The sequence below is a fragment of the Equus quagga genome, chromosome 12 (assembly GCF_021613505.1).
Source record: "Equus quagga isolate Etosha38 chromosome 12, UCLA_HA_Equagga_1.0, whole genome shotgun sequence".
Classification (NCBI taxonomy): domain Eukaryota; kingdom Metazoa; phylum Chordata; class Mammalia; order Perissodactyla; family Equidae; genus Equus; species Equus quagga.
Genome location: NC_060278.1, coordinates 97,102,591 through 97,129,190, shown reverse-complemented (window position 1 = coordinate 97,129,190; position 26,600 = coordinate 97,102,591). Strand labels below are relative to the sequence as shown.

General features: G+C 54.9%; 1 protein-coding gene across 1 annotated transcript in view; it reads left to right on the top strand.

The window, feature by feature from the left end:
- The window catches only part of CDH22 (cadherin 22), a 68,373-nt gene that overhangs the window by 17,904 nt on the left and 23,869 nt on the right, over positions 1–26,600 (top strand). The window contains exons 3-6 of the mRNA XM_046679963.1: positions 4,656–4,775; positions 13,612–13,779; positions 17,345–17,538; positions 20,039–20,292. Coding sequence (XP_046535919.1) covers positions 4,656–4,775; positions 13,612–13,779; positions 17,345–17,538; positions 20,039–20,292 — 736 coding nt within the window. The remainder of the gene's footprint in view (positions 1–4,655; positions 4,776–13,611; positions 13,780–17,344; positions 17,539–20,038; positions 20,293–26,600) is intronic.

Here is a 26,600-nt window from a genome sequence, read left to right as displayed (position 1 = left end):
TGAAGCTCAGTTGGACCTCACAGATAGCAAGTGTTAAGGAACAAGATAGGAAATAATTCTGGTCTGGGAGCCAGGACATGAGTTCCAATTCTGACTCTATGATGAACCTTGTCAGAACCACTCAGGTGAACCAGAGATGAGGGGTGGGCAAGCCCCCTCCTGTCTGATACTGGTGCCCAGGGGTCTCCTACTCAGGGCCAAGGACCCGGCCCCAGAGATCTTCTGACCACACAGAGAGAGGAGAAAAGAATAATCTCCCAGTGAGCACCCACTACCTACCTGGCTTCACCAGCCACTTAAATCCATCATTTCTAATCCTCATAGCATCTCTGAGAGGCAGAGTGGGCCCCTCTAAATTACAGATGAGGAAACAAGTTAAATAGGGGAAGGACTTCACTGAGGGCACAGAGTGAGGAAGCAGTGGGATTTGAACCCAGGACTTTATGATGCCAAAGACCACCCTCCCCCACCCCAGCACTGGTCTCCATGGAGTTGAGATGGGCATCCCTCTCAGGAATGTTCAACTTCTCGTGCTGATTTTGTGTGGGAGGAGCACAGCTGACTTGGTGGCATGCATCATCCTTGCTGCTTTCTTCTGAGTGTTGGTCTCAGTACAGACACAGTGAGTCCAGGAGGGTGATATGCTGGCTACACAGACCAGGATTTGAGTCTTTCCCTACCATTTACTAATGATGTAACCTTGGAAAAGTCATTGAGTCTCTCTGTGACTCAGTTTCTTGATCAGTTTAATCAGGGGTTGGGTCTGGAGCATCAGTTCTTAGCCTAGGATGCACTTTAGATCAATCTGGGAGCTTTTAAAAATGCCCTTGCCTGCACTGCACCCCAAGAGAGTCCTACGGAATTGGTCTGGGATGTGGTTCCACGTCAGTTTTATTTTAAAGCTCCTAAGAGATTCTCATATGCAGCCAGGTTGAGAACCGCTGGTTTCTGTGCTCTCCAAGGGCCAGCCTTCCATATCTAACATTCTACATGGAGCCCTGGGCTCTGAGATCCTGTTTACCCAAGGATCGGTTCCCACGCCAGCCTGGATTGAGGCCCTTGACGTGAGCGGCAGTGCTGGCCAGCAGCACCACGGACAGTGAACAGCTCATCCCAGCCAATTCCGGCTGGGCTTCTGGAGGTCTGCACTTGAACCAGCTGTTGGGGCCGGAGAATCCTGAACGCAACTCCTTGCGACGCCCCTCCTCTTCCTTCCCTCTCCTTTCTCTGACTCTTCCCTCTCTTACTTGGCTGTCTACTTCTACTCCTATGGACCCTCCTACTCCTCGCTTGTAAGGCAGGATAGTGTGAGTTTTGACATCAGATAGGCCTGGGTTTGAATTCTACCCCTCCTACTTCCTTGAGAGGTGAACTTGAATGGGAACTGTCCTCGGTGCTGAACATGGAAATCTGTGTTCTCACAACGATCCTGAGAATTTGGTAGTACTGTTACCCTCATTTCACAAACGAGGACATTGAGGTACAAAGGGATTCATTACTTAACTTCATTCAGCCTCCATTTCGTCATCCATAAGGTGGGAATCTTAAGAGAGCCTGCTTCAAGGCTTTATTGTATAAATTCCGTGAGGTAACATACATAAAGGGCTTATCATATACCTATCACAAAGTAGTTATTCAATAAATGTCATCTATCATTATCATTGCATAATGACATATGACAATAGGTTTCATTATTATTCATTAGTGTTTCGCATTTTCATCCTTCACTGTGCATAGCAGTTTCCTCGTCTGTAAGATGGGAATGATACAGGATTGTACTGGAGTCAGCTCCTGTCAGCTCATGAGAGCCAAATATTAATTTTCAGGAGTTTCTTGAGCCACTTGATATACATTGGTAGCTTGAAATTGGCCATGGTGGGAGTATTTACACCGTGGAAATCAGCAAACACTAAAAAGCAGGACATTGCTCTCTGCTCCTCCACTCCCTGGAGCTGATGGTTACACATTTACCAGCCCCCCACTGCATCTACATCATGGAGTTGGCATGAGGACTGAAAGAAAGAGAGTGGACATGACAGTGCATTGTAAAATACAAACTGCTGAACCTGGGGGGGTGGGCGGTGACCTGAGGTGGTCCCACAGCAGCCACAAGCCTGGAACCCTTATTTCTTCCAATTCTGGGGAGCTGCTGACTTGTGAAGAAGACAGGAAGGAGTGTAGGGCCTAGTGAACCAGTGGTGAATCACTGACCCTTCACTATCCCCACGTGTCGGCATTAACTGTAATGGCTGCAATAAAGAATCCCGGATTGGGGAAATGATTCCATCATCCCCGCGGGAGTCCCTGGGATGCAGCCAAGGAGAGAAAGAGAGAGAGAGAGCTCAGCCATGTCCCTGGGGAGTCACTCAGCCCAGCATTGTGCCTTGCCCAGAGGGTGGAGGGAACATGCAGGGGGAGTGACGGGGAGACCCTCTCTCATAACAGTTACGACAGTCACTGTTTATTGAGCACCCACCATGAGCCTGATGCTTTATGTATCTTCTCCCATTTCAGTGTGTCTGTGAGGGAGGCGTGCTTGTGCCATTGTATACCGGTATGCATTGCCTCCTGAGACAACAACAACCTGCCTTTATCGAGTTCTTAGCATGGGTCAGACACTGTCCTCGGTGCTGAACATGGAAATCTATTTGAATTCTCAAAACGATCCCAGGAGTTTGGTAGTACTGTCACCTTCGTTTCACAAACGAGAAAATTGAGGGACAAAGGAATTCGTGACATGCCCAAGGTCAAACTGATAATAAGTGACAGGGCTGTCACTGATTGTGTCTCAATACGCTGGGCCATCCTCTCCAGTCATTGTGCCTATGCTGCCTCTGGCACCCAGAAGGGTTTTGTCATCAGAGAGCCCTGGGTTCAAATCCTACCACTTACTCACTCTCTGCTCCCAATCAAGTCTTTTCCCCTGTTTGTAATTTGGGGGGCCAACTCTGTCTCTCAGAGACGCAATGAAGATTAGAGATGACGGATTTAAGTAGCTGGTGAAGCCAGTCTTTTAGCAGATGCTCAATAGGAGATTATTCCTTTCTCCTCTCTCTGTATAATGGGAGGCACCTGGGATCATGCCCTTGGCCCTGAATAGGAGATCCCTGGGCACCAAGCACCAAGAGGGAGGGGGCTTGCCCAAACCTCTTCCCTAGCTTCTCCAGGCAACTCTGACGTGGTTGACATGGAGCTGGAGCCGCCAAAGAGAGAGGCGCATTGCAGGGCCGGTTTAGGAGGCTCGGGCTAGGAGGGGGGACATGGAGAGGGAAATGAGAAATGCAAAAGAGTGAAAAATAAATACATGTGTCTGTCTGGAATGATCGAGGGCCCCAGGCTGGAGGCGGGAGAGGCGGGCGGCGGGCTGGGCTTAGCAGAATTGCTGCAGTAGCACTTGCAGAGCCTCGCTCATTAGCCAGGCAGTCAACTGGCCTCACCTCCCAACATGCCGCCCTGCCGGCCCAGAGAGCCCAACCCAGCCCCAGGAGGACCCCCCTCCAAGAACCTCAAGGGGCCTGAGCTCCATCCCCACACCAGCAGGGCACCCAGAAGAGGGTGTCTCCCTGAACTGAGGGCTGTGTCTCATTCCCTTTGGGTCATACCCTCAGCCCCCAAGACTCCCTCTCCTTTCTGGAAAGGTTCGGGTGGATCAGCCCCTCCATCCAATCCCTCCCCCACCGCACCCTCTCCCGCACCCTGTCCAGCCTCTTGTCCCAAGCCCTGCTTTCGTCAAATTGAACATGATGTCAAATTAGAGCCATCTCTGGGACAGGCTGAGAGACGCTCCCAGTTTAATGAGGCAGCGTCGAAAATCAATAACTTAATTGCCGCTGTTTGATGGACTTTTATCCAATTTATACTCTCCCTAGCAGCCTACGTGCGGAGCATGAGGATAAGTGTGCGTGTGTCTGGGGGCGGGGACTGTCTGAGTACCTGGGGGGAGGGGCATGGAAGGTACTAGGGCCCACAGCCAACTACTTCCCATAGGGAAAGCTGGGTGCTGCTGTTCTCCTGCCTGGGGACCAAGAGACACTGGCCTCTGAGACCCATTGAACTTAGTCATCCTTCTGGGCTGCCCGCCCCCGTGGCTGGGGTAGGGTGGTGAGGAGGACGGGGAGGAAGGAGGCAGAACTCCCTGGAGAAATCAGGAGGGGCTGGAGTGGGTAGAAAGACCCCTGCTTTGGGAGTCAGGCGCCAGGTTTCCAGTCCTGGCTCTAACTCCAACTGTGATGACCTTAAGTGGTGAAAATGACAATTGCCACCACGCATTGAGAGGCTGCTCTGAGCCCGTTCTGCACTGAGTTTAAAATGCATTCCTTCAACTTCATAAGTCGAGGACTAGGATTATCCCCGTTTTGCTGACAAGGAAACAGATTCAGAGAGGCTACCTTCCCTTGCCAGAGTCCTGCAGCTGGGAACCACTGAAGGGAGATTTGAATCCACATCTGACACCATGATCATGCTTGCGCCAATAGGAAGGCCCCAGATCAGGAAGCGGGTTGGGACTCCATGTGGGGAGGAGGACTGTGACGGGCTGGCTTCAATGACCTCCAGCCTGGGTCTCCTCTCCCGGCTCTCTGGCGGTGGGGAGAAGTGGGGAGGACGAGCGCAGCGACCCCAGGTGACCCCTGTCTCGCTTGGTCCCCCGGGCCCAGGCACGTCGGTGATGCAGGTAATGGCCTCGGATGCAGATGACCCCACGTACGGCAGTAGTGCTCGGCTGGTGTACAGCGTGCTGGATGGAGAGCACCACTTCACCGTGGACCCCAAGACCGGTAGGGGCGGGATCCGGCCAAAGGGCAGAGGGGCGGAGCCAGGAGCCGGGTCTGGGGGTGGGGTCACAAGGGGCGGGGCCGGAGGGCTGAGGACCACAGCCAGATGTGTGCTCTCACCCTTCTAACCAGAGTGCGCTGAGGGTACAACAGAAGACGCGGAGGCGTCTTGCCCGCTGCAGGGCACCCCAGGGTCGTGGAGAGGAAGGGGCAGCCGGGCAGGAAGAGGGAAGGATTGAAGACAGAAAAAGAATGAGGTGGAGGCTGCCTGCAATACTGGCAGAAAAACAAAAAGGCAGGAGACAGCCACTATGGGCGCCCTGAAAGGACTTCGGAGGTCTGAACCAAGCAGCCCCCTTGTTCTTGGAGCTAAACTGAGGCAGGTGTGTCCGCAGCTGTTACGGGGTGGGTCATAAGTGGAGTCTTGGGGGTCAGCTGGTGAAGGGCACCTTTTCAGCAGTTGCGAAAGCTCTGTTCAAGCGGCAGTTGTTAAAGATCCGATGGAAAGACGGAGGCCGTTAGGGAAGGATGGCTTCTTTGTTTATTTGCCCTCCCCCAACACCACCAAACAATGGTGCAGCACCCCCATTCACTTACTCAGGTTGGAACCTGATTCCGTCTCTGAGGGGCCTTTCAAGAGTGGCAGGGAGGACAGAAGAAAGAGACTGAGGCTCAGAGAAGTGAAGTGGCTCCCTGAGGTTGCACAGCTGGGAGCGGCTGCCAGTTCCAGGGGCGGTGCTCTCACTGTCCCTGGGTTAGGAGGCGCAGAGCAGGAGTGAAGGCAAGAAATGAGACATCAGACACCATAGAATGTTCGTCAATTGCCATCATGGGGCTCACAGTCTGGAGGGGGCAGGGAGACAGGCATATGCATGAGCAATTAGGATGCAAGGTTCTTGGAGGCAGTAGCAGGGGATCGCCAAAGGATAAGAAGGTGTTGGCCAGACCAAGAATCAGAGAAGGGCATCCCAGGCAGAGGGCATGATGCAGGCAGAACTGGGAGGAAGAGAACAGCCTGAGGCATGAGGGGAATTGTAAGCAACTCCGGACTGAGGAAGCAGGTGTGTTGAGAGGTGATGTGGAGAGGCTGGCGGGGCCTGACTGTGCAGAGTGAAAGCCAGGCTGAAGAGCTTGGATTTTATTCTAAGGGCAATGGGTGTGTGTGCTGGGGGCGGGGGGGGGGGGGGGGGGGCGCGTTTGGGGGTCGTTGGATGGATTTGGGTTTGGGGTTTTGTTCGTGTGTTTGTTTGTCTTGTTTGGAGGGAGAGGTTGAAGATTCCAGTCTATGAACACAGTTACGATTGTATTCTCTTACACATAATATCTTCATGATGTTTTCTCCTTGCAAAAGGATACATTTTAGAAAACATTCAAACATAAAGAAATGTTAGAAAAGAAAAGAAAAGAAAAGAAAGTGCTTCTCACCCCCATCCGCAGTAATTGCGGCCCCAAAGGTAACCGCTTAGTGTATATATCCTATGAGATCTTGGACTCATTAACTTGAAAAATATATACATTGTAAGGTTCAAAATTCAAAAAATCCAAACAGGTATTTAGTGGAAATTCTTCACCCTATCCAGTCCACCCAGTCCATGTCCCCAAGGCAACCAATGTAATTTTCTTTTGTATCTTTCCAGAGCTCTTCTATGCATGTACAAGAAAATAGGTACATGCATTTTTTTTACACAAATGGTAGCTATAAACACACAGTATACACTGCTTGCCTTATTCTCTTAACAATCCGTCTTGAAGATTATCCCATATCAGTACATAAAGAGCTTCCTCATTCTTTCATTTAACAGCTGTTGTGGATACACTAGAATTTATTTCACCAGTCCCCTATTGATGGACACTTACGCTGTTTCCAATCTTTTGCTACAACGAACAATGCTACAGTGAATAACCTCATACATATATCATTTTGTGTGGTGTGAGTATATCCGCAGGATAATTTTAGGGAAGTGAAAAGCTGGGTCAAAGAGCATGTGCATTTGGAATCCGGATAGATAATGCTGAAATGTACCAGATTGCACTCCCGAGAGCCACGTACGAGAGAGCCTGTTTCCCCTCCTCCTCCCCAACGCCGTGGGTTCATTGATGACTTTTAAGCAGGGAAGTGACATGCTCAGGTTTTCATTTTAACAAGATCCCTCGGGCTGCTGCTGTATAGCATGGCTCAGAGACACGAATTGAATTCGAGGAGACCCAGGAGCCTGGGGTGCCCAGGAGAGCGCCCCGAAGGACAAAATCCAAAGCCTGTACCATTTCTCAGCACCCACCCAGTCTCCTTAACCTCTTCATCTGGTTAGGGGGCCAGGTGATATAGGATTGATATGAGGGTTCGCTGAGATGCTGAGGAGGGAGAATGGGGGATGGCAGTGAGATCCTGCGAAGGGCAAACTTGGGGGCCTGGGTGAATATATGGGACTAGATTGAGGGAAGAATCTGCGGCTTCCAAACTTTGGGGCCTAGGATAGGAAGGGGTACCATCTGCAGAAACAGAAGGAGAAATGTGGACTCAGAAACTCTCCAGGAGCAGAAGAGTTAGCGAATGTGCCCCCAGGATCCGAGGCAGAGCTAAATCATTTAGTTTTAACCATACTATACTGGCTTTAAGATGAGAGAGTGGGAAGGAACATCGAGAACATCTAGCGGGCCATCTGAAACATGGGCCTGGAGCTCTGAAAATGGTTGGGGCTCTTTAAGCTTTGGTTCCCCATGTGCAGAAGAGGGCCAATAATACCCATCTCACATGATTCGTATGAGGATTCAATGGGACTGTTCATTCATTCATTCAACAACTCTTCACTGTGCCCTACTATGTGCCCGGCTCTGCTCTAGGCTCAAGGAATGCAGCAGGAGGCAAATCCAGGGCCTTAGTCTCATGGAGATCTTATTCAAGTAGGAAATACAGAAACCAAGGACATAAGCATACAACGTAATGTCAAGTAGCAATGAGTGCTGGGAAGACGCATAAAGTAGGGTAAGGGGATACACTTAGATGAAGAAATCGGCACAGGCCTTTCTGGGGAGGTGACCTTGGGGCAGAGACCTGAGGGAAGGGAGGGCGTGAGCCACTCAGTATCTAGGAGAGAGTCTGCAGGCAGAGTGAAGACCGAGTGTGTGAAGTGCTCAGGATGAAACTCGCTGTGTAAACATAAACCAAGGGGACGAGGAGGCTGATGAAGCCTTCCTCCATTCAGCCTGAGGGGGTGGGGCCCTTAGAGCTTATCGGCTTTCAGGGAGGGAAGAAGAGGCAGAACTAGAAATAAGGGAATGGCCGGGACCGAGTCTGGGAGGTAGCCGGGTGGGCAGATGAAGGATCAGACTCCAAGACAGCGAGAAGGACAGCCAGCTTCTAAGAAAGAGCATCTGCCCCTGCAGAGGGTCCGGAGGAGGGTGGCAAGTGGGAGCCTGGGAGAGCAGGAACAGTTCCCAAGAAGCCAGAAAGTGGGCACCAGGCAAGGCAGCTGAAGAAGTGCCAATGTGGTCCTTGTTCTAGGGTCCCTCACTTTTCTCTGTCTGAAAGGGTCTTTGCTGGCATTTCCTGGGAAGGACCAGATTTTTTCTTCCCGGCCTTCAGCCCCACTGCGGGAGCCACCCTGGTGCCATTCCCAGCCCCAGCTCCCTTTCCCTAGCCAGGAATATTCCACCGATGCGGGTCTATATTTAGCAGCTGCTGCGAGGTACAGTCTGTTCTCGCTGTGCAGATAGCAGGGAGCAGAGCCGGAACGGGGCCTGAGAGGAAAGTGTGAGGGAAGGGAGGAGGCGGGGCGCCGGAGTCCCAGTGCCAGAGGAGAAATTAACTTGTGTGTTTTAAAGGCCAGGTACACCAGCAAGCCCCCGACAGGGGCGACAGAGATGGCATTTTGGGGCTAATCAGGCATCACTCGGGCTCCAGGGCCCCTTCTGCAGCATTTGGAGGGGACAGTGGGGGTGGCAAGGACAACAGCTGGAGCTGGGGGCGATGGGTGAAGACAAAGCTGCAGGGAGCTGCGGCCAGGTTCTAATTACCAGCCTCCGCCCACCACCACCCGGCAAGAATAGAAAGACTTTCTTAGAGATTTCAAGATATCCACTAAAAATTCTCAACTGGGCCAGCGACGTCTGTTTTCCCGGGAAGGGATGAAACTAACCTTTGTTGAGCACCTTCTAAGTACCAGATCCTGGGGTCAGAACGATGAACTAGATCTGGTGTCTGCCCTCTTGGGGCTTTTGTTCCAACAGAGCAGCCAGAGACAAATAGACAACAACACCCAGGTTGAGAGGGGAGACAGAGGGCCCGTGGGAGCAGGTCAGGCAGTCAAATGTTTATTGAACACCTGCTATGTGCCAGACCCTAGAGATAAGATGATGGGCAAGGCCAGCATGGATCTCTGCCCCCCGGGAACTTATTTACGGGGTGCCCAAGCCAGGACTTGACGGGGCCTCAGCGACGCATCTGCAAAATGTGAGAGCTGCTGCTGGAAACTCTTTCTCATTGAATCCTCTGAATAGTCCTACCAACGGGATATCCCCAGTCTCTAGAACAGGGAACTGAGGCTCAGAGAGACTCAAGAACTTTCTCAAGGTCAGATAGCATGTAAATGGAGGAACGAAGACTTGAATGCATCTCTGTCTGACTCCAAAGTCCCTCTTTTTTTCACGGCCTCATATCTGACTGTTGGCCCTCAGAGAGCGTTTAATAAATGAGCAGATGAATGAATTTGCACAGCCAGAAGGTTTCAAGGGCAACTTCACGGGCTGATTGGGGAATCTTACCCCAGACCCCCCCCCAGGAGGGCACCAGGCTCCAGGATTCTTCTCCTGCCTCATGAGGTAGAGTGGAGAGTGGAACACAGTAAATAGCAAAATATGCCATCACTTCCTCCCACCCCTCAACCGGCCTCTTCATAAAGGGACTTTGCTGCTCCTCCCACCAAGACGCAGGGTCTGTGTCCCCACCCCTTGAGTCTGGGCCCTTTCAAGACTTGCATTGACCTATAGAATGCAGCAGAAGTGACGTTCTGCAAATGCCAAGGCCAGGTCTTAAAAGACCTTGCAGATTCCACTCTTCCTCCTAGAACACGGTCCTGAGACGGCCGTGTAAGGCAGCCAGCCAGGCCTGTAGGAGGTTGAGAGAAGGTCCGGCCCACAGCCAGAATCAACCCCCAGACACGTGCATGAGGCCTGGTGGGCCTTCCAGCCAGCTGACCCTCCGCTTAAACGCAGCTGCAAGAGTGCGCCCAGCAGAGGAATGAGCCAGGAAACTCACTTCTCTATCAGCCATCTACTGCTGTGTAACAAACTGCCCGACACACGGTGCCTTAAAACAGCAACGATTGATTATTTGTACAATTCTGTGGGTGGGCTGGGCAGTTCTTTTGCTGGGGTCACTCACATGGTGCCAGTCAGCTGGCAGGTCAGCCAGGACAGCTGGCATGGCTGGGCCTCTCCCTCCAAGTGGCCTTTCATCCTGGGCTTCTTCACAGCGTGGTGGTCTTGGGGTTCCAAGAAGACAGGCCCCAGCATAACAGGGCTTCTCAAGCCCCTGCTTTTGTCACACTTGCTGAGGTGCTGTTGGCCAAAGCAAGTTGCTGTTGGCCAAGGCCAGAGTCTGTGTGGGAGGGGATGATGCCAGAGAGTGGGTACCAGCAGGTGTGGCTCCTTGGAGCTGTCACCACAGCACCCTATCATGGGTGTGAGCCCAGGGGCAGGGTCCAGAGGCAACATGGCACCTGACCCCACACTCAGCAAGGCTTCGTGACCAGTTTCCAAATGAGAAGAGTTTAGTGTCCCCAGTTCCTCTGGAGCTGGAGGTGGCAGGGACAGCAGGAGGCCAGCCACATAAGCATGGCTCCCCATCCACAGAGGTGGTCCTCAGTCAGGCCCCTGCTCCAAGCTCCACTCAGAGCTGGCATCACTGAGCTTTCGAGGCACGGTGGCCCCAAATCCTGTCACCACCCTCTGCACTCAGTGAGATCCTTGATGTAGAGTGTCGGGCACAAAGCTCCGCCCGCAGTGAAGGCTCAGCCCGTCAGCTCCCTCCCCGCCTTTCTGCCTGGTTCACTGGGGGAGGCCCTTCAACCTCTCTGTCTGTCGATCTCTGTCTTACTACCTCCTCCTGGGTGTGTGTCTCTCTCTGGCTTTGCCACTCCCCTCTCTCCTCTTTCTGTCTCTTTAGGCCTCCCTCCCTCTCTGTTTCCCTCACCTGCCCTCCTCCCCTTCCTCTCTGCCTCCATGCCCACGTCTCTCCCTCCTGACTCTCACTGGGCTTCTCTCTGTCTGCCTCTTTCCCCAGACCCCCTTTTCTTCTCTCTCTGCTTCCTTCTCCGCCACCTTCACCCTTCCTCCTCTCCTCTCTCTTCCCTTTCTTCTCTTTCCCTCCTTGAAGCCCCCTGGAGTAGAGGAGACGATGGGCCCACCTGCTATCCAGGGATGCAGAGAATTAACTAAGAGACCAGCTGAGGCCTTGGGCCCTACCTCACCCCCAGAAGGGGCCCTCTCGCAACCCCAGTGTGGAGGTGCAGCACGTGGGAAGGGGGTCAAGGAGGGCCTGCTGCATGATGGGAACAATGGCCTGCCTGATCAGGACTGAAAAGAACAAGGAAGATATTCTGGGAGCTGACCCAGGACCACATAAGTGGTGTCCGTCTGTCAGAGGCCTGAACCCTCGCCCTGTATTTGGTGGTGGGTGGAGCAGGGCATTCGAGGAGGGCTGGGCAGGGACCCTCCATCCTTAGGGTGGTCCAGAAGAGCAGTTCAGAGCACGGACTCCGGCCCCAGAGTGCCTGCTTGAATCCTGGCCCTGCGCTCTCTACATGTGCGACCTTGGGCAAGTGCTTAGCCTCTCTGTGCCCCCATCTCCTCATCTGCAAAATGGACCTAATCACAGCACCTTCCTCATAGGGATGTGGAGAGGATTAAATGAGGCAATTCCCTGTGGGTGCTTAGAGCAGTGCCAGGCCAGGAGTAAGTGCACGTCAGTGTAAGTTATTGTTATTGTCACGTGCGAATCTCATGAAATGAAACCACAGCAGTGGTTCTCAACCGAGTTTGCCCTCAGGGGTCACTCGATAATGTCTGGAGACATTTTTTGGAACTGGGGTTTGGGTGGGGAGGGTGCTGCCACTGGCATCTACTGGGTAGAATTATTCTGCCCGAAATGTCAGTAGTGACAATGTTGAGAAATCCTGTTCTTTAGGCGGGTAACGTGGTTGTCCCATTTTACAGATAAGGAAACTGAGGCTCAGAGAAGAAGGGATTTGCTCAAGATCACATGGCCGAAAAATGGCGGATCTGGGAGTTATCCCAAGTTCATCTGCTTCCAAAACTCCCCTGTCCTTGGGAAGGCCAGCCCGGCAGAGGCGGGGTCAGGAGGGGGCCCAGTGAAGAGTCTCGAAGGCCGCTGATAGAGGGTCTGTATGACCCTTGATTAGACAGACCGCACATGCCGTATCCACGTGATCCCACAAAAGCAGGGCCACCCCCTAGGCGCCCCACGCCTGGCTGCCCCAGCTTCACATACAAATACACACACACACATACTCACACACGCTCCAGCCTCTCCTCCTGTTCCATTGCATTTACTGGAGTCTGGGGGCTGTTTGGGGACATCAGGAGTCGGAGATTGTGTTTTATGGGGCGCATCACGGGGCTGCTGGCGCATGACTCCACCTGGTGCTTGGGCCCCAGGCACCACCTGTCACCACCTGTGCTCGGCAGACTGGGGGTGAGGGGCAGCTCTGAATGCCTCAGCGACTCCCCTCCCCACTAGCCCCCCACTGGCAGGGAGGCAAGAAGCCCAGCCCTCCCCCTGCAGACTTAATCTTGCAGTCACCCCCATTCCCGCCGCCCCTCCCCCTCTTCCATTAGCAGCTTGAAGGATTCTCTGATCAGCAATTAGCTGGTGCCCAGACGGAGAACCTAGGGCCAGACCAGCCGGGCAGCCGGGCCCCTGGGGGCTGGGGTTGGCTAATCGTGGAGGGTGGTGTGTGAGGATAAGAGTGTGTGTGAGTAGCTGTGAGTGTACGTGTGTGTCCGTGACCCCGTATGTGTTCTTGCATATGTCGTACACGAGTGTGTGAGACTTATCTGGTGTGTGTGGACAGCTGAGTGTGACTCCAGAGTGAGTGCACGTGAGTGTGGGTGTGCGTCCGGTTCACGTTGCTGAGCACTCACCACGCTGCTGCTCCATGCCTGGCTCCGGGCTGAGTGCCACCAACAGAGACAAGCGGGGCACAGGCCGGGCTCAGGCCTAGAACATTGGGGTTCACCCTCACACGGGGAGGGTGGCAAAAGTGGAACTGGTTGCCCAGGGCAGGGGGTCACATAGTGGAAGGTTCTAGTCCCTAGGCCTCTTTTTAGTAAACCAGAGTTTGTTCTGTTGCTTTCATGTTGCGTGTGTGTGAGTGTGTATTGTGAGAGTGTATACCTGCAAGTGTGTGTGTGCAAGTGTGTCCGAGTACATGTGTTTGAAAGGTGTGTGTTAGTATGTCTGTGTATAATGTGTGTGAGTTATATGTATACAAGTGTGTATTCAAAAGCGTATGTGTGTATGAAGCTAATAGTTGTGTCTGTGTAAGAGAGTATAGCATGTGAGTGTGTAATTGAGTGAGTGTATGGAGTATTGCGTGTGTAACTGTGAGTTATCTGTGTGAGCACATCGGCATGAGCACGTGTGAGTGTGTGTGTGTTGGTGCACTGTTTGCTGAGCCCACACCCGCACTGTGGCCACATCCATGTCTCCTGGGCGGCCTCCTGAACGTGCATGAGCCTGGCCTCTGCCTGTGGTGGGGCCTCCATACCAGCCGGCAGCTGGTGGGGGGGCGTCCCTGGCCTCACCCTCCTTCACCTGCAGGTGTGATCCGGACGGCTGTGCCTGACCTTGACCGCGAGAGCCAGGAGCGCTATGAGGTGGTGATCCAGGCCACAGACATGGCGGGCCAGCTGGGCGGCCTCTCTGGCTCCACCACCGTCACCATCGTGGTCACCGATGTCAACGACAACCCGCCCCGTTTCCCACAGAGTGAGTGAGGCCTTCCCAGAGGGAGCTGGTCGCGTCTGTGCGTCTGTCTGTTCGCCCATCCAAGCCACCCACTGCCCCAGCACCCCTTCCACTGGGCTCCCATGTGGGGGGACCAGTATGGGTGTCTGTTCATCCTTCCAACCACACGCTTACCCCAAGCTTCCCTTTAGTCTTTCCACCAAAACAGAGACTCTCATCTGTCTGTCTGTCTATCCACCCAAGTCACCCACTTACCCCCAGGCCCCTCCAGCCATGCTTCTTACGGAGGAGGCCTCAAAGGCGTCTGATTTGGGGTATATCCCAGTAACGTGGCTTCCCACCCATCACCTTGCTTCCAGCCAGGGGTGAGCCCCCACTTGCCCACCCCCCACCCCCTCACTGGCCCTTGCACACACCCCTATGCCACTTATTCCCCGTGATCTGCCACTGACCCAGGCTTGCAAAGGGAAGGGGTGGGATGACAGAGGCTGCAGCCACACCTAGGCCAAGAATTGTGCGTGGAGAAGCTGAGGTCCGGAGTGACAGGTCTTTCCCTCCCCCAGGCAGCCCGGGGGGCAGGATCCTGTGCTTCTGAACTAGAAGGTCCTCCCACTCTGCCTCTCCTGGCACAACAGGGGCTGGGGGGCTCTCTGGCCCAGTCCCCCACCTTCCCATCAGCCCAGCCAGCCCCTCTATCCCAGACTCAGGGCGAGAGCCGCGCCGGGGAAGCCACCGAAGCTGGCAGAGACTGAATGCCGTGGGGAGCTGGGCTGATTCCTATCGGGCGAGTCATTACTCGAGGTCTGCTGCTCTCACATTAGGCCCCGCCACAGGGGACTGACCCCCGCGAGATAAGGGAATCCAATCCCTTAGCTGAGGGAGCAGCATCACTGCGGCCTAGCGCCTCAGCCCAGACGCAGAGCGGGGCGGGCAGAGCCCGGCAGCCAGCTCCACATCGCCAGGGAGCCTGGCACAGAAGCCCCCCGCCCGCTCCCCCAGCCAACCCCACCCACTGATGGGGAGGCTTCAAAGCCCCATGTGGAGGGGTGGGGGCCACCCAGTCTTCTGCCCACTTGTGCCAGGCTCTGTGCCAGCTCTGAGCTGGAAGGGGTGGGGCCAGGGCCCCCGGAAGACTCTTGCTTATTCATTCACTTATTCATCCTTTATTTCTTTATTTTTAACATTACTGTGAAATATAGCACACAAACAGAAGGGTGTAAAATATAAATGTTCAGTTCAAGGCAGACACACCAACCCAGACCTCAGAAGCCCCCACAGGCCCTTTCCCAATCCCCCTCAACCCTTCCTCCAGAGTCATGCACCATCTGCTTCTGTGATCATCACCACGTACTTTCCTTGAGGGTCTGCTCACCTATGTAGGCATCACCTAACACTATAATTTCACCTGTTTTTTTAACCTTATATAAATAGAATCATACAATCCAAATTATTTGTATCTGGCTTTTTTGTCTCTCAAAATTATGTTTATGAAATCATATGTTGTTGTTTGCAGCTATAATTTATTCTTTTTCCTTGCTGTATACTATTCCATCATTTATCTATTCTACTGTTGATGGACATTTGGGTTGTTTCCGGTTCAGCCTATTATGGAGGATACTGCTTTGAACCTGGTCCCGTTTTGCATGCGTGTTTCTAGTGTACATACAAAGGAGTAGAATCGCTGGCTCGTGGGATAGACTCATCTTCAACTTTACTAAATAAAGTCAAACTGCCCCCCCCCCCACAAAGAAATGCATGTGTCTTTGTACCACATCCTCGCCAACACTTGGTATTGTCACTCTTTAATTTGTGTTAATCTGCTGAGTGTGTACCGGTAACTCATGTTGCTTTTCATTCATCCACACACTAGTCACTCACACATTCCATTTCTGTGACAGGCTGGGGTCCTGCCAGGCCCTGAGAATGCCCGATGAATAAGAGATGTGGTCCCTGCCTTCCTGGAGCCCCTCACACCTGAGAAAGAGAGAGAGAGAGAGAATAAAGAGAAAATGATGAGGAAATGCAGTAATCCTTACAACGAGATAAGCTTGGGGACCCTGGGCGCACAGGAGCAGAACCTGGAGGTCTGGGAAGGCCCCCTGGAGGAGGTCACATTCAGTGACACTAAAGGGAGAGTGAGAATACAGGAGGCAAAGGCAGAGAGGAGAATAAAGAGAGGGAACACCTGGAGGTGAGACAGAGCAAGTCGTATTTAAGGAAAGACAAGAACTTCAGCCAAGAGTCGGGGGAAGAGTAGGGCATGGGGCTGCAGGAGGCAGCAGGGGCCAGGCAGAAGTGTCTTGTAGGGCAGCCCGAGGGGCTGGTCCAACTCCATCCCAAGGAGCTATGGCAGGGCTTAAAGCAGGGGGTGGCATGGTCAGCTTGTGCTTTAGAAAGAGCCCCCCTGGCTGCTGTGTGAGGATGAATCAGAGGTGGCCACTCCGCCCAAGGGGTCTCTGGACTTACCGGGCCCCTAGCACCACATCCCCATCTCCACAGCCCCTGCTTCACCTGCACTGACCCATCCTTTAGCCAATCATCCTCACCTGGACCTCAGCTCTGAGAGGAGAGCAGGGTACTGTTTGTGTCCCATCTGACCTCGTTCCTTCTGTGTCTCCCCTCTAGCCAAATGCCATTCTTCAAACATGCCAGGCATTGCACCCACCTCAGGGCCTTTGCACCTGCTGTTTCCTCTGTCTGGAATGCTCTTTCCCAGACATCTGCTTGGCTGCCTCCCTCACCTCCTCCTGACTTTTGCAAAACTGTCATCTTCTCAGAAGGGCCTTTGTTGACCACCCTCCTTAAAGTTCCACACACACCCTCATCGGCACTCCCCCAGCCTCCTGCTCCTGCTGTGTTTTTCTCCAAGTACCTGGCACCATTTGACATACTGCATGTTTTACTGAGTCTTTCTCGTCCCATTAAGAGGAAAGCAGTGTGAGAGCTCAGATTTGGGCCCATTCGCTTGTTGCTGAAACCCCAGTACCTACACCTGCATCCGGGACTTCAAAGGTGCTCAGTGAATATGTGGAAATGAAGGAATCAATGTCATTAACATCAACAGAAAAACCAGCATGAGGCCCCACCATTTCAGTACAATTTGTTCCCTTTATTGAGCAGCTACCACATGCCAGGCGTCTAACATGCGCCATCATCTGGGTTTCTTGTAACAGTAACAGTACTGTTAGGAAGGCACTGTTGCTATCCCCATTCTACAGATGAGGGCACCAAGGCTCAGGATTGCACAGCCAGGACTGACTCCAGACCTTAGCCTTGATCACTGTCCTCCTCTGTCCCCCTCACTGGGCAGATGGGGAAACTGAGGTGCAAAAAACTGCAGGCACTTTCCCAATCAATCAGCAAATAAACCAAGGTCAGAGTTAGGCCCCTCCTCTTTGCACTGCCTCCCACATTTCTGCAGAGAACACGGCTCTCCCAGCGCCCACCCGTGCTGGCCAAGCTGGGAGCCCCCTGCAGACACTGCCCTCCCTCAGCCCATCTGGGCCCCCCTCTTGCCTCCTCTGGGGCTGGTGGAAGCTGGGGCAGGGGCTGCCCCCGTCCCTGCTCACAGCCGTGTCCCCTGCAGAGATGTACCAGTTCAGCATTCAGGAGTCGGCCCCCATCGGCACGGCCGTGGGACGAGTGAAGGCCGAGGACTCGGACGTGGGCGAGAACACGGACATGACTTACCACCTCAAGGAGGAGAGCGGCAGCGGCGGCCACGTGTTCAAGGTCACCACGGACAGCGACACTCAGGAGGCCATCATCGTAGTGCAGAAGGTGCGGCTGCCCCAGGAGGGGTGGGGGAGGCAGGCCCCAGGGTGGGGGTCGGGGAGGCCTCTGAGCCACCAAATACCCTCACCCACTCCACTCTGGGGATTACGTCTCTCCGGAGACCCAGACCAACCCGGGGAAACACTGATGGTATCATTCCCATTCTACAAATGAGAAAATGAGGCACAGAGAGGTTAAGTAACTTGTCCAAGGCTGCACAGCTAGTTGTCAGAGCCAGGATTTAATCCAGATTTGAAGCTGTGCTCTTAAACACTGCAGTGTGCTACTTCAAGTCCATACTAGTGCGAAGCACTCATCATCTCCTTTAATCCTCACGCTTCCCTCTGAAGGAAACATCATTATGCCCATTTTTCCAAGCAATGAACAGGCTCAGAGAGGTAAAAGGGGCTGACCAAGATCACACCTGTAGGGGCTCGAGTCGGGATTTGAACCCAGGTCTGGGGACTCCAAGGAGTCTAACGGCCCCCACCTCCTGCCCCCACTGGCTAACCCAGGAACCAGAAGCCAAAACTGCAAACTCAGCCATCCCTAGGGAAGGGGACAGAGGTCAAATAAAGAAGCAAAAATGCATCTTCCAGGACTTGGTCATGGGCTTGACGACTCAGAGCCACACGGGCCTTTGAGACTGTCCACTCCAGCCCTGCTCTCCCACAGGAGGTCTAAATCCCCTGAATTGGTCCGCAAATGAGTGCAGCCCTTTGTATACCTCTGGGTATGGGATGCTCACTCCTTACCATTGTCCAGCTCTTTCTCCTCCCATTCAGCCAGAATCCATCTCCCTAAATCGACTCCTATCAGCCTGGGCTCTGCCCTCTGGGACCCACAGAAACAGCTGCCCCTGACGGCCCTTCATTCACTCGTTAAGTACATGTGACCCGCTCTCCGCCTGGCCTTGAGGCTTTGAGGACAGAGAAAACTCCCAGTGTCTTCAGCTCCTCCCTAGAGGATAATAACATAATAGCTAATACTTATAACAAAGTGTCTACAGGTGCCAGGCGCCCTTCCACTACTTTCCATGTATTAACTCACCCAACCCCTACAACCCTCTGGGGTCCCATTATTGCCCATTATTAGATGACAAACTGAGGCCTTGAGAAGTTCACTGGGGCGTGCATCCAGCAGAGCAGAGGAGGGATGTGGGCCCCCAGTCTGGCTCCAGAAGCCACCCTTTCAAGCATTCTGTGGTTTTCAGCCTTCTGATCTCCATTCGTCCTCCCTGTAAGATGAGCCCATTTCACAGATGGGGAACTGGAGGCCCAGAAGGCCCAGCACCCCAGAGCAGCAGAATCAGGCCCCAGGCCCAGCCTTGGGACTCCAGCCTTGGGCATCTGCTGTCACCCCCAGTACTGCCCTCCCACCCCCCACCCCCGCCTCCTCCTGCCAGCTCCAGCGGTGGCGCCTGAGGTGTCTCTGTGGAGTCAGCGCTGGCTCAGGGAGTGGAGCCCCCGCCTGATTGATGACCTGGCTCCAGAGCCCACTGCTCACTCCCAGACCAGGCCACCGCCCGCCTCCCTGCTTCCTGGTTCCCCAGGCAACAGCACAGAGGAAGGAGGCAGCCGGTTTGCTGCTGGGGGAGGTGGGGGTCTGAGAGGAAGGAAGGGTCCCCTTCCTCTAGGAAGGCCCCCCCAGCCCTCAGATAGCTCCCCCCACACAAGGGAGGGACCTGCAGCCCCGCCAGGGCAATTTCTCTTTGCTGCCAGGCATTGTCCTCAGAGGGCCGGGGTCCACACGCAGCCCAGGAGCTCAGTCATCACAGGGTTGCCCATGAGCACTGCTGGTGAGAAGCCAGGCTCAGCCAGGGCTCAGGCGGACCTCGGAGGAAAGCTCTCAGGCAGCCTGGCTTACAGGCTCCACTCACACCAGTTGCTGCCGCCTATGCACCATGGAAGGTCTCCTGTGACCCACCCAATGGAGGCCCAGAGAGGCTAAACAGATCACTCACAGACACACAGCCGGTCAGCAGCAGATCCAGGGCTCTTTCCTCTCCGAGACTTAGAAACCGCACTGCCTGGGTTTGAATCCCACCTCCCCCCGGTGACTGACTGCTAAGCGACCTTGGGCAAGTTACAGAACCTTCCGGGCCTCAATTTTCTCATGTGTAAAATAAGATAATAATAAACAAGCCTGTAGGGATGTTGTAAAATCAGATGAGTTAGTATATTGAAAGCATAGCACACAGCAAGTGCTTTGTGAATTAATAAGTTGACAAAATGCCCGAACATACCGTGCTGGGAGGCGCAAAGCTGTGTGTCCCTAGGCAAGACTGTCCGCCCCCCCCCCCCCCGCCCCTTCCCCCCGCCCCTTCCCCCCGCAGTCTTCGCTTTCTCCGCCTGTAACCCGAGAGGGCTGGTCTGGGCGTCAGACAGCCAGTCCCGGGCGTAGCCCCACTCTGGGCGCCCCTGCTGAGTAAGGTGTGACCTTGGGCCAGCCGTGCCCCGCTGGGCAGACCCCAGCCCACTCACCGGCCCCCCGCTCCCTCCCGCAGCGCCTGGACTTCGAGTCCCAGCCCGTGCACACCGTGGTCCTGGAGGCCCTCAACAAGTTCGTGGACCCCCGCTTCGCCGACCTGGGCACATTCCGCGACCAGGCGATCGTGCGCGTGGCCGTGACCGACGTGGACGAGCCCCCCGAGTTCCGGCCGCCCTCCGGCCTCCTGGAGGTGCAGGAGGACGCGCAGGTGGGCTCCCTGGTCGGCGTGGTGACGGCGCGGGACCCCGACGCCGCCAACCGGCCCGTCCGGTGAGACCCCCGCCCGGGGCCACGCCTGCTGCCTGCTCTCCCGCCAGCGCCCGCGGACAGCCTGCGGGCAGGGGGGAGGGGCGGGTGGGGGAAGAGGTGGACGCAGAGATGGAGAGAAACAGGCCGGGGCCAGAGACAAAGGAGACAGATGTGAGAACAGTCACAGAGAGACAAGGGACTCAGGACAGGGAGGGAGAAGCAGGTGTGTCAGACACAGCAGAGTGAACCGGGCTCAGCGCGCGCCCCTCTCTGTCCACACTCGCTGCCCTGCGCTCTCAGTCAGTCCATCCATCCATATGCTGTGCCGCCCCAGTTCCACTCTCTTGCCCCAGCCCTCCCTCTCAACAGCTCCCCCCGGCTCTCCACTAGACGCCCCAAACTCCTCCTGTTCAGGACTGAGCTCCTGGTCTCTCCACCAAAAAGGAAAAAAAAGGCAACGCCAACCTTCCAGTTGTTCAGACATCCTGGACTCCCGTCTTTCTCTCACACCTCCCTCCCATCATCCGGCAGCAAATCCTGTTGTCCCGCTTTAAGACTGTATTCGGACTGTATCCACCTCTTGTCACCACCTCCGCCGCCACCCCCATGCCAGCCACCGCTTTCTCTTGCCTGGGTTACTGCAGTTGCCTCTGCGCTGGTCTCTGCTCCTTTAATCTAGAAGCAGCAGAGGAGCCAGACCCATCCTGCCCGAATGTAAGTCAGAGCGTGGCGCTCCTCTGCTCCAAGCCCTCCGAAGGCCCCTCTCGGGCTCCCAATACAAGATCAAGCCCCCCAAGAACCACCCCACCCCCCACGCTGTGTGTCCTGGCCTCGCTGTAACCTCTCCAACTCACTCCCCTGCCCTCCTCTCCTGGTCCACGCTGCTCAGCCACACTGCCCCTCACAGCTCCACACGCACACCAACTCCCTCCACCTCAGGGCCCTTGCAAGTGCTGATCCCTCTGCCTAGAACGTTCTCCCTAATATCCCCATGGTTTGTACTGTCGCTTCCTCCAGGTGTTTGCTCAAGAGTCACCTTCCTGGTGAGGCCTTCCCCGACCACTCTTTCTAAAATTTCAACCATCAGCACCACCCCCAGCCCCAACACTTCACACCCTTTTCCTCATTTTCCTCCGTCCTCATCAGCCTTCATCAGGATCTAACATGCTACCTGTTTGCTGATGACTTAGTCTGTCTCTCTCCCTAAAAGCTGAGCTCCATGAGGGCGGGATTCATGTCTCTGTGCTCACCTCTGTGTCCTCAGGGCCCAGCCCGATGTCCAGCGCTCAGTGGACACTCACTGGCTGCGTGGTGGATGAATGAGACATAAAAATAGAAAAAAGGACTGAGAAAAGAGGCAGAGAGAGACTCACAGAGATGTTGGGAGACCGACAACGAGAGGAAGGGACCAGAGAGAGAGGAGAGCCGGGGAACGAGGACAGAGTCACTGAAAGAGGCCGAGGGACCCGCCTGGCAGCGTGGAAACGGGGAGCCTTGGAGAGGAAGCCAGAAGGGGAAAGAGACGCGGGGAGAGCGGCAGAGCAGGGTGGAGGCAGGGGCCGGGAGAGCGCCGACGACAGCGTGACAGCGTGATGAAAGGGTTTGGGGTCAGGAGTCCCTGACTGTGGCCCAGGTTGGAAGAACGTCAGATAGAAGAGAAGGGAAGAAAGATTGCAGCAGAAATGGATCCAGAGGAGGAGGTCGGGGTGGGGGAACGGCCGTTGCGGGACACGTGGGAAGGAGATTTGGGAGCTCCTTGCTTCCTCCCTCAAACCCCTGCACATAGTCAGTGAGTGCAACTATGTGCCTAGCTTTGTGCTGAGCATTGGAGAGAAGGGGAAGGAAGGGAAGTTAATTTGAGGGTCTCTGTAACACGTAATTCCAGATGAGTAACATTCCCATTGTCAACTGTGCGAATGGCTCTCTCAGAGTTGCACAGTGCACAGCCTGGGCAACCTTATCTGGCAGCCCTAAGTGAGGATACAAAGATGCCATCCTGCTTAACTGCCCATGGGCCCCCAGACTGGGAGATATCCTCGGGGGTCTGGAAAGACTTCCTGGAAGGGGCAGGAATTGAACTGAGCTGGGTACCTGGGTCTAGTCAGGTGTAAATATGAGGTGAAGGGCATTCCAGGTGGAGGAACAGCTTGTGCAGACGTGTGGAGGCTGAGGAGTGGTGGGTGTGCCTGGAGAAGAGCATACACGATAGCTACAGTGGACTGAGGGAGGTCAGGCAGCAAAAGTCTGATGGGCCTCAATGGCGGGCTGAGGAGCTCACACCGTCCAGGGGTCCCGAGGGTCCAGGCTGCCTCCACCTCTCACTGCCAAAACCCTCCTGCCACTGCCTCTGAGCCCCTCCGCCGCCCTTCCACCCGGGCTGTCGGTACAGTCTGTAAACACCCCGCTCGAACTCTGGCTCAATCCCAGACCTCTCCAGCAGTTTGTCTTTGTCAGAAGCCAAGGCCCAGAGAGGGGAGGAGGCATCCTGGGCTCTCACAGGAGGTAGACCCAGGAGCAGGAGCCGAGTCCTTGCCTCCAGGTCGGTGCTCCTGTCTGCCTGCTCCCTCCTCTCCAGGATGGCTCCCCACACCCCTCTCAGCTTCCCTTCTCTCCTGCTTTCATCTGCCTGAAAGGGCCAACTTTGAAACCTGCTCCTCACCTCCTTTCATCTCGCTTTGCTGGCCCTTCCCTGGGGCTCCTCAGATGTGGAGGCGGTGAGGAGCTCAGACAGGTCCAATTTAACACCACAAACATTTACCCAGCTCCTCCTCCGTGTCCGGCCCTGAGCCAGGCCTGGGGACGCCAGATGACTCAGCCAAGGGCAGAGCTTCGGAGGAGCACCCAGTCTGTAGGGGACCCACGTGGAAATGGGAGGCCAGTGAGGGGCTCGAGGAGGCGGAGAAGGATCCTCAGAGGCCACACCTTCTGCCCGGCTTCTGTCCCAGCTCCCGAGTTCTGAGAGTCATGGAGTCAGTCAGCAACTGTGCATTAGCAATGGCCGGCACCATTCCAGGCACTGGGGAGGGGGAGGCGGCACTGATAAGACCCAGTCCCTGCCCACGCGGGAGTTTGCCTTCTCCTTGGGGGGAGACAGTCAACAAGTGGTTAAACTTTTGTTGACACAACTCAACAAATGGCTAAATGGGATCTTTGCTGATAAGAGCTCAGAAGAAAATGAACAGGGTAGTTAGATAAGGGATTGGGGCCACAGGGGGCTACTGTGGACTGAGCTGAGACCAGAATGATAAAGAGAGAACCAACATGCAGAGATGTGGGGAAGAGCATTTCAGGGAGAGGGAACAGCAAGTGCAAAGGTCCTGAGGCAGGAACAAGCTTGGTGTGTTCCTGGAAATGAAGAAATGAAGTGGCATCCTGGGAGATTTTTGCCCCGCATGGTAGGCACCTGGGAAATACAGAAATGCAGACCTGCAGAGTGCTTTTTCTGAGTCCCTGCACTGGGGAGAGCAGAAAGTGCCTCGTATTCTTGCATTTGCCCCTCAGGAGGTATTGTACTCATTTCACAGGTGAAGAAACTAAGGATCAGGGAGAAGTGACTGGTTCAGTGTCACTCAGCTTAAAAGGGGAAGGAATGATTTAACCCGTGATTGTCTGCTTCTGGAGTCCATCCTCCTGCCGTTTCACCCCTGCATCTTACTTTTTGTGGTCGGGTGCTCTCCCCTGTGCATAAGGCACAGCGATGAGTCAGACACGGCCGGCGGGCAGGCTGAGCCCCCGTGTGAAGGCATCCAGGGGCGGATCTGTCTGAGTGGGCCGGGCTGGCCCAGCAGAGGCTTGAGGACCAAGGAGCTCCAGGGAGAGGCAAGGACTCTGTGCACCAAGGAGGGGAGGGGGCACACGCTTCCCCAGGTGGCCCTGGAGCAAGGGTGAAGAGGATGGGGTTGGGATGGGGAGAGGGCGCTCCAGGCTGGAGTCATGGCAAGGGCCAGGTGACAGGAAGGGAATCATGGAGCCAGGAGGCAAAGTCCAGGAGCAGGGAGTTCAACTGGCTGAGCTGACGTGGGGGTCTGGGGGAGGCGGCGATGAGGACAAAGGGGCCCTTGAGGACAAGCGATGAAGTACCTCGAATGTCAGGTGAAGGATGGGACCTTCTCCTTAGGCAGAGGGAAGCACTGGAAGCTTTAGAGGGAGGGAGGAGAGTGCCGGGCTGGGCCCATCCCTGGGCCAGGCAGCCTTGCAGACAGACCCGCTGGGGATCAGCCCAGCCACGGTCGCACCAGCCGCAGCCCCCTCCTGAGCCAACTTTGAACCTCAAAAGCAGGAAAGCGCACGCTGGACTTCGCTTCCTCCCACACTCCACAGTGGGGTGCCGCGGAAAGAATGTGGGCTTCGGCATCAGAGGCAGCCTGGGTCTGAGTGCCAGCTCAGTGATAGAATTGTGGGAGAATCGTGGCACCCACTCCAAGCCTCAGTTTTCCCTTCTCTAAAATGCGGCATCACATCAGTACCTGCCTCATTCATGGGGTTCTGCGTTCGGTGCTCCCAGAGTTGGAGGAAGGATTGCTTGGCACATAGTAGGCCCTCAAGAAATGGACATTACCGTTTTTCTTGGTGGTCTGGACACCATTTCTCCCCTTCACTCTGCAACCAGTACTAACCACATACAATTTTCCAGGCATCCTGTGTGGCTTTGAGTGTGTGCCTTAAAGGGGAGGGGGTTGGAAAAGAGGCACAGACAGACTGGAGTGAGCAGAGAAGAGTCCCTTGATTTGGGGGGGGGGGGGCAGCCCTTTCGTATCTGAAGAGACACCCCCCCACACACCCCTGATAGTAGCTCGGGGAGGGTCTGCCTCGTTCAGCCTGCTGCTTGTATACCCAGGCCCGTGAGCCCACCCACAGGAGCTCCAGGAAACCATACAGGAGAGCCTGCAGCCTTTGGTGTTTATTGTGCTGCGTGAGCTCTATATGCACATATTCATGTGGAGAAGCCACAGGCGCACCCCAGCCGGGAAGCGGCACCCTCCCCTCTTCCCCCACCGCGACACTGACAACAGCAGCATTTTGCGCCGCTGTTCCCAGTGCGTGGGAGGGCCGCCGGGCTGGCCCTTAGGAGGGAGCTCTCACACCTGAGGCTCTGGACAGGTGTGGCCTGGAACTTGGCTCTGCCACTAACCAGCCCTTCTGCCCAGGGCAAGGCAGCTGGCTTCTCCGAGCCTCAGTTTCCTCATCTGTAAAACGGGGCTATGACGGGACCTGGGAGGATTTGAGGAGCTTATGCATGTAAAGCCTTCAGACAGACCTGGTGCAAAGTCTTGCTCAGCAAATAAAAAGAAGAGCTAATCCATAGGTCACATGGCAGGTGCCCAGCACTGTCATGAGTGTGTTGTTGGTAGACACTTGTCTAATCTCACAACCACCCTGTGAGGTAGGTGTTATTATTATCGTCTCCATTTTTAAGAGGAGGAAACTGAAGAACAGAGAGATTAAGTGACTTGCCCAAGGTCACACAGCTAGGTTTCAAACCTAGACAGATCCACACTCCTGACCACCATTCCCAGGCCTCCCTTGCACGCGTGCACACGCGCATGCACACACCCACAGTAGCTGACACATACCCACATTCTCCCACTGCGCTCTTCCACCCACACCTCCTCCTGTCCCCTTGCTGCCCTTCAGGTCCTTGGCTGACCAAATGAGAAACAGGATGGTGAGATCTGAGCAGAACCTTCTAGACCCACAGTTGCCTCCTGCCCTTCTCAGACCACTGGCAATGCTCCGACGTCCGTCCCTGGTACCTCCCACCCCCAGGCACACAGACCACACCCTGGGCTAGAGGGATGCCTGTGTCCCCCTTAGCAGACATTTCTGAATAATAATTAGAATAACGGTAGTTCTCGCTCGTGGAGTAATTTTCCTGGAACTCAGCTGGGCACCTTGTCCCCCAGCTAGGCATTTAATCCTCCCGACAACTTGCAAGGTTGGATTAGCACCTTGTTTTTGCTGAAAATTCAGCCTCAAAGATGGAAGCGACCTGCCCGGGGTCATCATGGACCTGGATGCAGCCCCAGGGCTAAGTGGCTGCCTCGTAGTCTTTGCTCTTCCAGCTGCAACCCAGGATCTCACACACAGAGACACACACACTACTCACACATCCAAGGCACACACACACTTTCCACCCTCAACACAAACCAGACACACAGCTCATGCACCTACACATGAGGTGCACAAGCCCACCCCCATCCCCCACGTTAGCCAGGCCACCATCTTTGCCACACGCCAAGCCCCTCCCACCCCTCCCTCCCACTCCCTCGCTGGCTCCCTGAACTGAAGCAAGACCACCTGGGCTCAGCCAGCCACACTGACCTGCAGCC